This window comes from Daucus carota, chromosome 5 (assembly GCF_001625215.2).
Source record: "Daucus carota subsp. sativus chromosome 5, DH1 v3.0, whole genome shotgun sequence".
In the NCBI taxonomy this organism is placed as follows: Eukaryota; Viridiplantae; Streptophyta; class Magnoliopsida; order Apiales; family Apiaceae; genus Daucus; species Daucus carota.
This window is the reverse complement of record NC_030385.2, coordinates 26,637,384-26,649,726: the sequence shown is the minus strand read 5'-3', so window position 1 is coordinate 26,649,726 and position 12,343 is coordinate 26,637,384. Positions and strand designations below refer to the sequence as shown.

Below are 12,343 nucleotides of genomic sequence, written 5' to 3'. Positions count from 1 at the left end.
CTCGAACTTGGAGTCCGTTAAGATAGGTGCTACAAAAAAAAGCCATCATGGTGCTAGTGTTGGTGTTCATACAATGCTCTGTGTTGGTCAGTTATACACTTTCACTCTACAGTTCATCTTTCAGCCTCACTGTTTGACATGATATCAGAACCAAAGAATTCTCTCTACTTCCGTGTTTATCTCTCTGCTTCACTTGTTCGATCTCTCTCTCTCTCTATATCTCGATCTCTCTCTTCTTACATCGTGATCTCTCTCGCGACGTCGCGTTTCCTCGATTTGTCCTTGAGATTTCTAGATCTTTAAGCTTTGATTTGTTGTTAGCTCTTATTTGTTTTACAACCGTTCGTTGTGGTTTCGTGCGTGTTGTGATTGTGATAATGTGTTGTGATAAATAACTGGTTAAGAACTCTGAGCTCGGACAACAAATATCTGAGGGAATAGACTTAGTAAAGAGATCTGCGGGTTGGTCTTTAGAGGCAATGGAAGCAATAGAAATAACATTTCATTGAAACTTCTCACGAAAATTACGGAAATATGAGGGAATAGACTCTTTTGTGAAGATTACGGAAATCTCGGTTAATAAACGAAAAATATTGTTGAATCTAATAATATATAAGAATGATATTTGTTTCGGTATATAAACTACTCCTTGAATTCAAAATATTATTTATTCCGGTATCTAAACTACTCACAGTTCGAGACACAAAATATAAACTAGCATTTAATATATAATTAAGAAAAGCTCGGATAAAAGTCTGGTTCGGTCCAATCCAACCCGGTCCGCCGGCCTTAAACGGGCCTCATATTTTGAAGAAAGCCCGGCCCGACCCCGATTATTAAAAAAATCCGGCCGATCCATTTCTAAAGAGCTTGAATTTTTTGAAACCCCGGAAAAAATCCAGACCCGATGAACTTTCTGTGCATCTCTACCTAAGCCCCCATGATTTTGATCGTATGAAACCTACCTACGGGGGTGTATTCGATTGGGATTTTAATGGATTGTTTTTCGTCTATGGATTTTAATGGATTGTATGGGATTTTGATTTTGTGCGGATTCTTGATAAAATGTCGCAGAGTTGATAGGATTTAAGTACAATGCTTCAAAATCCCATTGATTTTGATGAGATTTCAAAAAACTTCAAATACACTGAAGAATGCCACAAAATCCATCATTTTATGAAATGAAAAAAAATCCATCAGCATTTGAATACCATCAGATTTTAATGCATTTTAAACAATCCCAATTGAATACCATCGGATTTTAAAGTATAATTTAAAATCCCAATTGAATACCACCAGATTTTGTAGCATAATTTAAAATCCCAATTGAATACCTCAAGATTTTAATGGATTTCAAACAATCCCAATCGAATACCCTCGGATTTCATGAATGCAAAAAAATGCTTTAAAATCCCAATCCAATACACCCCTGCTAGATTCGAATGCATTTTGTTTTGTATTAACATGACTAATATCCGAAATTTCTCCACTATAGAACCGCCGATCTTGAGAATGAATTCACGAAAATCAAAAACTTGATGCGTCCAAATCTTTAGGACGGTTCTAATTTCGTGGAGGCGACTTGTCTTTCACCAAATTCACCTCACAATCTTCATTAAACAAAATTATGTGTCGGCCTCAATTTTTGCAGGAATTTTTGTTCTGATTTTCTTCCCTTTTGAGTTTTTTTTTCTCGGTGTTGAGATATCATATCTTTGTCTTTTCTAAATCAAAACCGCATGCATAAAGAGTCGAAGCACAATCCTGGACACTCATTTCAGTGGCAAACTCATTCTCCAAAATCTTTGATTAAACTTGATAAAACCAAGAAGCTGAGAGGATTACGCGAGCCTTTCGCTGTATATACTCTACCCTAATTAGCCCAAAATTTTGGTGTTGTTTTGACGAAAGAGAAGTCAGCATGCGTTTGGGAGCAATCCCAATATATATATAATGAATGTTTTCAGCAAAAATACATACTCAAGGATATATTCAGACAAGTGAGAAGCTTGGCAAATAATATCTAGCTTGTTGTGCCAATAAAATGGAGGCTCTTTTCTCTCAATTTCCAACCCCTTATCTTCAGATTTGAGCTTTGTATATATAGCCCTCCCGCGCGTGTCTTGCGTGTAATCTCTTCTGCATCTACTTGTTTTAGGCTTTCCCTGGGCTTTTGTGGTTTTGGGCTGGAGGTCCAAAGGTGATCCGGGGCTTGAGGCCCAACATAGCTAGCTTTGTGTTATTTTCAGTTAAATCCATAAAAAAATAGTAGTATAGAATAACGTAAGACTGCTTCATTTCAAGTAAAAAGATCGCATGATCAATGAATGTGGAGTTGCCAAATCATACTTAGTAAATCGACCGCTAGAAACTAAATTTGTTTGAATGCCGACATAACTAGTCATGACGTAGTGATCTGCATATGAAAGAGACAAGTCACAAAGTGGTTCAAGGATGCAAGCCTTGATTCATATAATTTACCTCAACCCATTACTGGCTTCGCTGGAAACTTTGATAGATGAATGTCCACAAAGGAAATTTGTAGATTCGGAAGTATTTTATTAGAATTAGCAAATAAACCTGCAATTGTTCTTAGAACCAAACTCTCCGGTTTATATAACTTTTAACCATCAAGAAAACATCAGCTTCATGGTATATGTTTAGTGTTTGGTGCAATCAATTTTCTTAAACGACTAGTTCGATTATATAGGTTTCTTGTGGAGATGATGTTTTTGCTTCGACTTAATATCCATCGACTGCAGATATTGACTCTGTGGTACAGAGTTCCCAAGGTCCTTTTAGGGGCTACCCATTACTCGACAGCAGTGGATATGTGGTCTGTTGGCTGTATATTTGGTACATCACTTTTTGAATATTCTTCACCAGATTATCAAGTTTTATCTTCTTTATTTAATTTTATTTTCATTGTATATAAGAATGTTAAACTTGCCAAAGTACTAATTTTCAATTCTAGCTGAGCTGGTAACTAAGAAAGCACTGTTCCAAAAAGATTCTGAGCTGCAGCAGTTGCTTCACATTTTCAGGTTTATTGATTTCTTATAAATCATTCATCTTATTCTGACCTCCATATTCTTTTGCATCCATTTATTGTGCCTGCATATAGCTTCATAAATACTTACTGAATTTCATTAGTGACAAGCCACAAGAAGCAAGCTGAACAAAAAAGAAACCATGCTCTTTAATTGCTGAGCAAGATCGATTCTAGTTTAGGCTATCCTCTGTGCTATCTATTTTCTACATACATAATGGATAAAGAATGAATCAAGTCTCATCTATCCTAAGAAGCTATTCGGACATCCTTTTTGATTAATTTAACTGATTTATTTCTGCTGTTTCGTGATTTACCATTCTTTGTCTATAGAGAATGATGAAATCAAGCAACCACCCACATGAAGAAAGTACACCAGAGAGTGAGTGATACTATAGAACAGGCGTAGGTCCAAAGCATAATTACAGAACACTCTGATTCACCTTTACCAAATAACTGTGTTATCGTACCTGAAACAGACAAGTTAAAAGACATTACCGTTTATTCACAGCACTCTTACATATGAAGAAACTGATAATAAGTAATTGTCTGAAGATTTATCAGAGTAATTAGTAATACTTCTATGGAGAATTAATCACAAGGGATATGCCCTGATTTAGATGGCAAAGTGATTAAACATCGCATAACAGATAGTTCCTAATGTATATGCCAGAGTTGGGAAATTTCAGGAAAAACAGCTTTGTATTGTCTTGAGCCAGTCCTAAAGGGATTTTAATAGGTATTTGGCAATATCGGAATGATCCTAGTGAGAATTAGGAAGTGCCGGAGTGGTAACAAAGATGCTCCCCCTTCCCCTACCGCCTAGATAGAAAAATATATACACAAAGCCCCCCAACCCCCCAAAAAAAGAGTAGAGATCCTCCTGAATGGGTTTTTGCCTCTCTGTACTATCCTTCTCAAGTTCAGTACTATATCCTAGCTTCCGAGAAGGAAAAAGAAAGAAAGGCCAGTAGTCTTGAAGTGAATAAATTCACAACTTCAAGAATTTGGAAAGGGAGAATGTCAAACATGCAAAACTTTGTGCTAATGTGCAGAAAGTTAATACAGTACATGAGTAATGCTCAGCTCAATCAAAGTAATGTATTTACCCATGTTCATAGCAGGTGGAACAGCAAACTGCAGCAAAAGAACAAACTGGTACAAAGGATCTGCATGCACCAAATTAAATCTTACTGCAGTCCTGACAACTAAAGTGCCTATCAATGGCAAGGCAATGTGACGAGCAACTATAACGCCAACAACCATGGATTTCTGGACTCCTGATGCTCGCAAACCTGAAAGGATATAATCAGAAGCATCAGAGGCCTGATTTTTTCGTAGATATTTCAGCCTTAGATAAATTTAGTTCCTTATTACCTTTAAGAAGGTTTGCACCTATTATCAGAGTGAGAACTGGGACAGCTGCATCCCTGCATTTTAAGGAGCGTAGAAAAAGAACACGATTTAGCACAAAAAGATCATGACACATACTTTACATTGAGTTATAGTGTAAACTTGACCATGAATATCACCCCGTGAATGATTACGATGTCAAAATGCAATTGCTGTTTTGCTTACAATTACTGGCAAGGCATATGGAAATCAGTTAAGAGTTGTTGCCTTTTGCAACCAAAACCCGACTCGTATTTATATGTGATACAAGCTTTCAGAACTTTTACCCGATCATGACAGTCGAGTCTTCAATCACGCGAAGAGGTGCTTCATCACCAATCACAGAGTTTCTAAGCAGAGGCACGAGTCCAACTATAAACCCCACAATCTGTACAAGAAAAAGGTCTCTGATAAGTTACCACTCATCTTTTAACCAGTGTCTTCACTTACAAATATTTAAAAGATGTTGCTTTTGCATGCTGTTGTATGATAAAGACCTAATGTCACAAAAAGTTTTACAGGATAATACTTTACCAACAATATCAATCGTAGATATATGGCATTTAACGTTAACCATAAAAGATAGGACCTTACTGCTCCATTTGTTGACGGGGCAAATAATCTCTTCAAATTGAGCTTCCTTGAGATTTTTGCTACATTCAGCTTCAGTTTTTCAGTAAACCCCTGCTGCCAAAACAATCATTGACTTTAAATAATTAGAGAAATACAATTACAAATTTCTGTTATGGAACTATGTATTTTTGGGATAAATGACAAAGTTTGTTGGATGTGCTATAAAGATAGCTTAGAGATGTCTGGTAAGCAGACCTGGGCTGGAAGTATGCTAATTTCGTATAAGAAAGAGAATTATAGCTCATGGTAATGGCTAATTTAGAGTCCTGTTCTATGAAAAAAGAGTATACCTTCGGTGAAGGGGCAAGTCCACTCAACTGAAATGAGAGGGATACTAAAGATAGGGAGAAGTCCTACAGACTTGTATTCTTTATTAGCAGTTTCTGCTTTAGATGCATTCCATATTATTTCTTTTAAAAAATTGTAATCTTTTCTGGTCCCAGCTTCTAATCAATTCATGCTTATCTGGACAACAGTACATGTATAAAAACTCCAGGACAATGACTATCTATCTTTATCGTGGCATAATCAAGAGTTTTATGTTTAACTAGAAACTGGTTATTGGTAATACACATGAAAGCATAAGTTTCCTTTCATTTTTCTGTAGCTCAGTGCTGACTGTCAGAATTTTAAGAAAAAAATAGTAAAATCTAAATTTGTATTCGAGACTTCCATAAACGTGTTAACAAAGAGATCCAGAAGGATGACGAATATAAAAGAAAAAGAAGCAGTAATCTACCTGTGCTTTTCCGCCAAATGTAGTGAGAGGTAAGGAATCGGTGCTGTCTTCAGATGTGTTGTATTCTTTTGGTGATAGTAATGGTTCGGTGAAACTCTCTGGTTTTAAAGTTGATGAGTGACTAACAACTGAACCATTTACATCACCACAATTTGCTTCGAGAGATATCCTAACTATGTTATAAACATAAACCCACAAAAAGATAGCTCCCAACTGCAGTGCAGCAACAACCACAAAATAAGTAACTGATGATAAAGTATCACACTTATTTACATAATAATTATGCTTAAGCTAGAATTTGAGCACTAACAATTTCATAATGAGAAACCAACTAAGAGCATCTCTAGCAGATTAGCTATATGAGATCCTAAGCTATTATTTTAAGGAATATGCACAAAAATTCACTCCAGCAGAGTCCCTACTCATTCCCTAAGGTTGTGTTCACTTGGAGTGAATGGAATGAAGAAAGAATGGAATGAATTTTGTACCCAAAAATGGTGTTGATTAAAGAAAATATATACAATTTTCATTCCTTCAATCATTCAATTCCTACTATTTTAACTAGAATTCTATCCCACATGTTTTTGAAGGAATGCTCATTCCATCTCTACATCATATTTTTTACAATCTTTATCACAAAAAATTGAACTCATTCATATTTAGTCACTATTTGCTCATCCTTTCTTCTTTCTCCATAAAATCTCTATATAATTTTTCATTCCATTCTCCTCTCATTTCATTCCATCCAAGTGAACACAGCCTAAATGTTAGGATCCAATTTGCATTCCTCATAAGAGCATCTCCAGCAGCTTCCCTATATGGTGTCCTAAGCTATTAATATAAGGAATATGACATAAAACACAACTCCAGCAGAGTCCTAGCCATCCCTTAAAAAGTTAGGATGCCCACTTCATTCCTCATTTTTAAGGATTGTGGAACCATTCCTCATACTATTTTAAATAATAAAATATTCACTTCTCTCCTTTTTCTTCCTCTTTCCCTCCTTTCTCTCTCCTACTTACAAGTTGAATATAATATTATAATAATAATAGGGAATAGAAATAGGGAATATTGTTGGAGTTCCCATTCAATAAAATGTAGTAATCCCTTAAAAATTGAATATTTTATTATATATTTAGGGAACATGTTAAGACTCTGCTGGAGATGCTCTAAGTAGGGAATCCCTAACCCATTCCTCATTTCATTTTTAATGATTAAATATTCAACTCTCACCTTTTGCACACTCTTTCCCACATATTTTGTGTTATCTTTTTGTTAAAAGAATTTGAATTTAATATTATAACAATAATAGGGAAGATAAATAAGGATCATTGTTGGAGTTGTCAATCAATATAGGATCCCTGTTATTTGGAATTTGAATTGTTTATTATATATTTAGGGAACCTCTTTAGGACACTGTTGGAGATGCTCTAAGGTGTGTACTAACTATACAGAAAAGTCAGTACAGAACGTCTAAAATATTTACTTAAGACAACTTTTTTGTGATAAACAAACTTCTCAGAAGTGGATGTAGCATGATAAAGCTCAATCTACTTGAGGTCTAAGGCTGTGTCCTCTACTCCTCTTTGAGAGAATGGAACAAAAAATTATGAACAATATCATGGAGAAAGAAAGGATGTAATAGTAAACAAAAATGATAATGTAGAAATGTTCTATGATGAAGATTGTAAAGAAAATAAAGAAACATAATGAAGCATTCCTTCCAAAAATAGTGAGATACAATACAGGGATAGAGTTCTACTTTAAATTTTTTGGAAACGATAGGATTGTAAATTATAAACATTCTCCCCAAATAACTGCGCAAAACTCATTCTGTCGTCCCCCATTTCATTCCATCAAAGTGAAAACTTAAGTGTGATACATGTACACCCAGAGTAGAACAAGAAATAATACTGAAGTTTGCATTAAAATAATGGACATACCGCCATAGAGAGTGAAGCATAAGCCATTCCGTATGTACTACATACACTGGGATCTCCAAAAGGGCTTCCTTTCTCCTTACAAACTGCTGGGACTATAATGATAAGAATGTTGCCCAGGTTCCCTGCAATCATTAGATTGTAAAACTACAGTATATCTAAAAAGCATAGTATATTAATAATTTTGGCATACAAGGTATTAGCATTCTACTTTGTATCTAGATTATAGTTTAACAACAATAAAGAAGCAATACAGATTAGTATTATTACTATAGATGTAGCAAGTCAAGCCCTGATTTAGTGGGGATGGAAAAATAGGCACAGTACCTAAAGAACTGCAAGACTCTCAATCCTCAGTCAAAACTATACAGAAACAATTAGTTTGCCTTCAATACTTACCTGCAGCACAACAGCCAATAACAAGGCCTCGAAGATGTGGTGGAGGTCTTGTGATTAGGTTAACCAGCCAACCAAGCAAGGAGCCAATCAAAAATGTTAGGAAGACATTCACTGGCATGAACCACCTAAAATCAAATTGAAATGCAATTCAATAAATTAAATCCACGTAGGTAAGTAAATATGTTCTTCAAGTTATAGTGATTATTAATAAAACTCACAATTTAACCATGCTGTCATATGTTACTGTTTTGGACAAGTTGCCAATAATCAGCGCTGGATTAAAAACATAAAACACAACCTGTCAGCAGAAAATGTCAGTGATGTAAGAAGACCTTTGCCATTGAATAATAAATCATGTTTTTAAGATATTAATGGAGGTACTACAATGCTAGAATATAGCAAGGAGTAAGCTGATTAGTGCAGCACCAAGAACTCGTACGAATGAATAGGTGAAAACTGAATAGTGACATAAGACATCTCTTTGTATTCAAATCCAGATGGATTAACAGTTAAATAGATTAAATTCTCCGTTAGTTACTGAAAATTATATTACAGTTTGAGGCCCCTCAGTTACCAGCAAGAACTATATATTTTCAGATTGCAGAAGGGGCATTGGCTATGCTTGTTTCATGCAATTTCAGCTTATAAACAGGGGACCATATAATCCTTACAATAAAAAATAGCCCAGAAAATTCAGTTTATCATCGTATAGTTGTCTGATCCAAACCCTCAGTTTCAACCAATTCATAAAAATCAAGTACCAAACAAACAAAGTAATTCAGGACTATACTGATTCTTGTTTTAATTTACTTTCCAGGGTAGAAGAAAACAAATGGCAGCTAAAAATAACTTATGAGGAAAACAGAAATATTCTTACAGTGTTGATATGCTTCCGCGCATCCTCGGACAATATATTGACATGGTCTAGCGCAAGGAATGAACCAACAGCCGTGACCAAAAGCACCTTGAGCACCGGCATTGAAGACGCAACGAAAAGAGTCACGAGTCCCATGTCTGCAAATCCTTTTAGCAACCCGAACGAAAAATGATGTTCAAGATTGGTGAAAACACAGAACAAAGAAACGCTTACTATGCAAAATATGTTGTTATTGAAGGCAATGAGGCATGATGGGGCAAGTGGTGAACAAACAGCTACCCAAGTAGATATGTTAAGGTAAGTAGCCGTGCGAGAAGAATGTGATGTGATGGCTCGGAAGGTGTTCAAATAATATGGAAAACGATTTAATATATGACAACTGACAAGAGATTACAAAGACAGGTCATGCTAGTTTGGTTACAAGGTTGTTCCAAGTAATGTCAAAACAACACGAGTCCTAACTCCTACGTACTGAATACGCACTCCCATGCGTCTCAAAATTTGTTGTTTTATTAGAGTCCCAGCCACCCCTCTAACCTTACCTCGGCCTCCACAATTTCTCGTTTCACTTGCCACCAAGAGTCAATGTCGGTGGGTACCTTCCACAGATGCACCAAAGTAAACGGACTGTCCTTTTCGATGACAGGAATGTGCTAGCAGTTTTTCAGGTTTTCGAATAGTGAAGGTGTATTGTCCTTGTTCATGACAGGAGTGTGCTAGAAGTTTTTCAGATCAGTAGAGTTTCACGTTTCCACAACAGAAATGTGTTAATAATTTTCCAAATATGAAGGTACATGGACAATGAGTGTGTTAGCAGTTCTTCGAATTAGTGGAGGGGCGCGTTTCCAGCCCCTAACATCAGGATTATAAAAAAAGAAAAAAAAAGTCAAACATCGCAATAGTTTCAATTTCTATAAACTTGCAAATAATTCTGTGCTACTGTTTAGTTTATTAATCAATCATCTGCTCCCTCCCTTTAAAAATACTACTCCCTCCATCCCAAATTAGATGGCCCCGTTGACTTGGGGCACATAGTTTAAGGTTCATTGACCGCATAGCTACATGACTTATTTTTAAAATTTTATTTTTGCAAATAAATATTTAAATATGAAATTTTTATTTACAAAAGAAAAAATAAAAAAATAAATTTTGGAAGTAGACGGTCAATGCACCTAAAGTTACGTGTCTAAAGTCAACGGGGCCATCTAATTTGGGATGGAGGTAGTACTAATATATATTGGGTTTGTCTAGTGTGTGCCCATATGCACATGCTAAGCGCGGAATTTGATATGTTTGGGAGGTTTAGATTGGTGTGGTTATTGTATTTGCAGGAGGTCCACTATTATTAAGATATGAGAGCCAATCAAAATCTCTCAAACTTATAAAATTCCGCGCTTAGCATGTGCCCATGGGCACATACTAGAAAAACCGATACTCCCTCCGTCCCCTTTTACATGTCCCCGTTTGACTTTTGACCGGTCAAATTAACTATATTTTGACTGAAATTTTACTTATATCATATAATTCAAAAAATAATAAAAATTATATCATTAGAAATATATTTAGTGTATTTTAATATGCAACTTTCAGATTTCGAAAATAATGAAGAGATAATTTGTAATGTTTAGTCAAAATTTGATCAATTTGATTGGTTAAAAATCAAATGGGGACATGTAAAAAGGGACGGAGGGAGTATATATTAGTCTCTTGAAATTTAAAAAATTACAAATATACTTAAAAAGATTACATATACAAACTACTTATTATTAATAATTTTTTAAAAAGAAAATTAGTCATATGATAAATATAATCTTCAGCCAAATTTGGTCACTTAAACCAAAAATTAAATAAAAAATTACTAATTTTACCTTCAAAAAAAAAATTACTAATTTGAAAAGGTTTTGATATAACTTTTGGGCAAGGAAGAACTAATTATGTAACTAAATTAGTAGAGGATGAATTGTTACTACCAAAATATCAATTTTAATATGTAATACAAATATAAAAGAGAGAATAATATTTACATGATTAATTTTAAAACTTTTTAGAAAATCAATTTTTGAAAGTTTATTCGAAAGATATTCGATGTTAATTATTTTTCTAATTTTCGACAACTTGTGGGTTAGCAATATCAGACACGACCCGAACCCGACCCGAACCCGACCCAAACCCGTAACTCGATTTACTGAGACAAAATCCGAAAATGACCCGAAAATCACCCGTTTTGACACGAAATGGACCCGACATGATCTGAAATTCTAGTTTCGTTTCTAATAACTTCGATTTTCAGTTTTATTCAATTTTAAGTGAGTTTAACTTGACCCGAAATCGACTCGAAATTGACCCGATTGCTGACATGAACACGACCCGTTACCCGAAACTGCCACCCCAATGTGACAAAGCTGTCAACATGGTTGAATTCGGTGTTTGACAAGGAAATCACGAAATAGTGTTTTATTCTTTACAACTGCACCTGTCGAGTAATTTGTTTAATAATAGTACTCCTTACGAGTAGTTCTTTTTAACAACTGCTCCCACCCAGCAATTAGAACGTGATTGAATGGAGTATTTGTTTAGTGTAAAATTTAATGGTTATGGTCAATGAATTACTGTATGGGGCGCTTGGATCTCAAAGTACGCTGCAAGTTGTATCGGCCATTCGGCCACACTAATGAGCATTACAGAGACATGTGAGGTTCTCTGGCACGGATTGTTGTCTTAAATTAGATGATCAACAATACCAAACACGAGGCTTGGGAAGCATGTATAACAAGAACTCTGGGAATGTGATGCAATCGATAGTTCTAAAGTCTAAACATCGGGTGACAAATGATGTTTAACTGAAAATGAAAATCAGTTATGATGTTATTATGTTCATAGTTGATATAAGTTTGTTTGGGATACGATAATAATATTATTTTAAATTAAAGAATTTAGGTTTGTTTGAGATACGATAATACTATTATTTTAGATTAAAAAATTTAAATATTCTATGTGTTTAGTGATCTGAAAATAAAATAATTATTTGTCTAGCTTAATTTTTGTTATTTTTTGTTTCACAATCAGGTTGTAATTGACAGTTCGGGATTTTTTGTCACGACCGGATGTCAGGTATTCGCTTTTCATCAGAAAAGACAATACCATATTCCGATTCCGACATATATTTAACTTATTTTCACAAATAATTTATTTATTTACATAAATATGTACGTATTCTTTTTTTCTTCTAAGCATAATATTAAACATTTGTCAAATACATATTACTAAAAGATATTATATAAAAATATAAATTTTTCCTAAATTATTCCTTTTTC

General features: G+C 34.8%; 1 protein-coding gene across 3 annotated transcripts; it reads right to left on the bottom strand.

Moving 5' to 3' along the window:
- Positions 1-3,175: 3,175 nt before the first annotated feature.
- Positions 3,176-9,801, bottom strand: LOC108223933 (protein PIN-LIKES 3). Of its 3 annotated transcripts, none has more exons than XM_017398408.2 (10): positions 9,030-9,801; positions 8,371-8,450; positions 8,153-8,277; positions 7,757-7,878; positions 5,814-6,026; positions 5,036-5,125; positions 4,729-4,829; positions 4,427-4,479; positions 4,159-4,344; positions 3,176-3,519 (listed from the first exon to the last, which is right to left on the bottom strand). In XM_017398408.2, exons 1-10 carry the CDS (start codon positions 9,162-9,164, stop codon positions 3,395-3,397), a joined length of 1,230 nt encoding a protein of 409 aa, XP_017253897.1. In that variant the 5' UTR covers positions 9,165-9,801; the 3' UTR covers positions 3,176-3,394. The 3 variants fall into 3 exon arrangements, with proteins under 3 accessions (XP_017253897.1, XP_017253896.1, XP_063950701.1); XM_017398407.2 differs by having other exon boundaries at positions 5,036-5,128; positions 9,030-9,405; XM_064094631.1 differs by having other exon boundaries at positions 5,036-5,128; positions 8,371-8,425; positions 9,030-9,165.
- Positions 9,802-12,343: the final 2,542 nt, after the last annotated feature.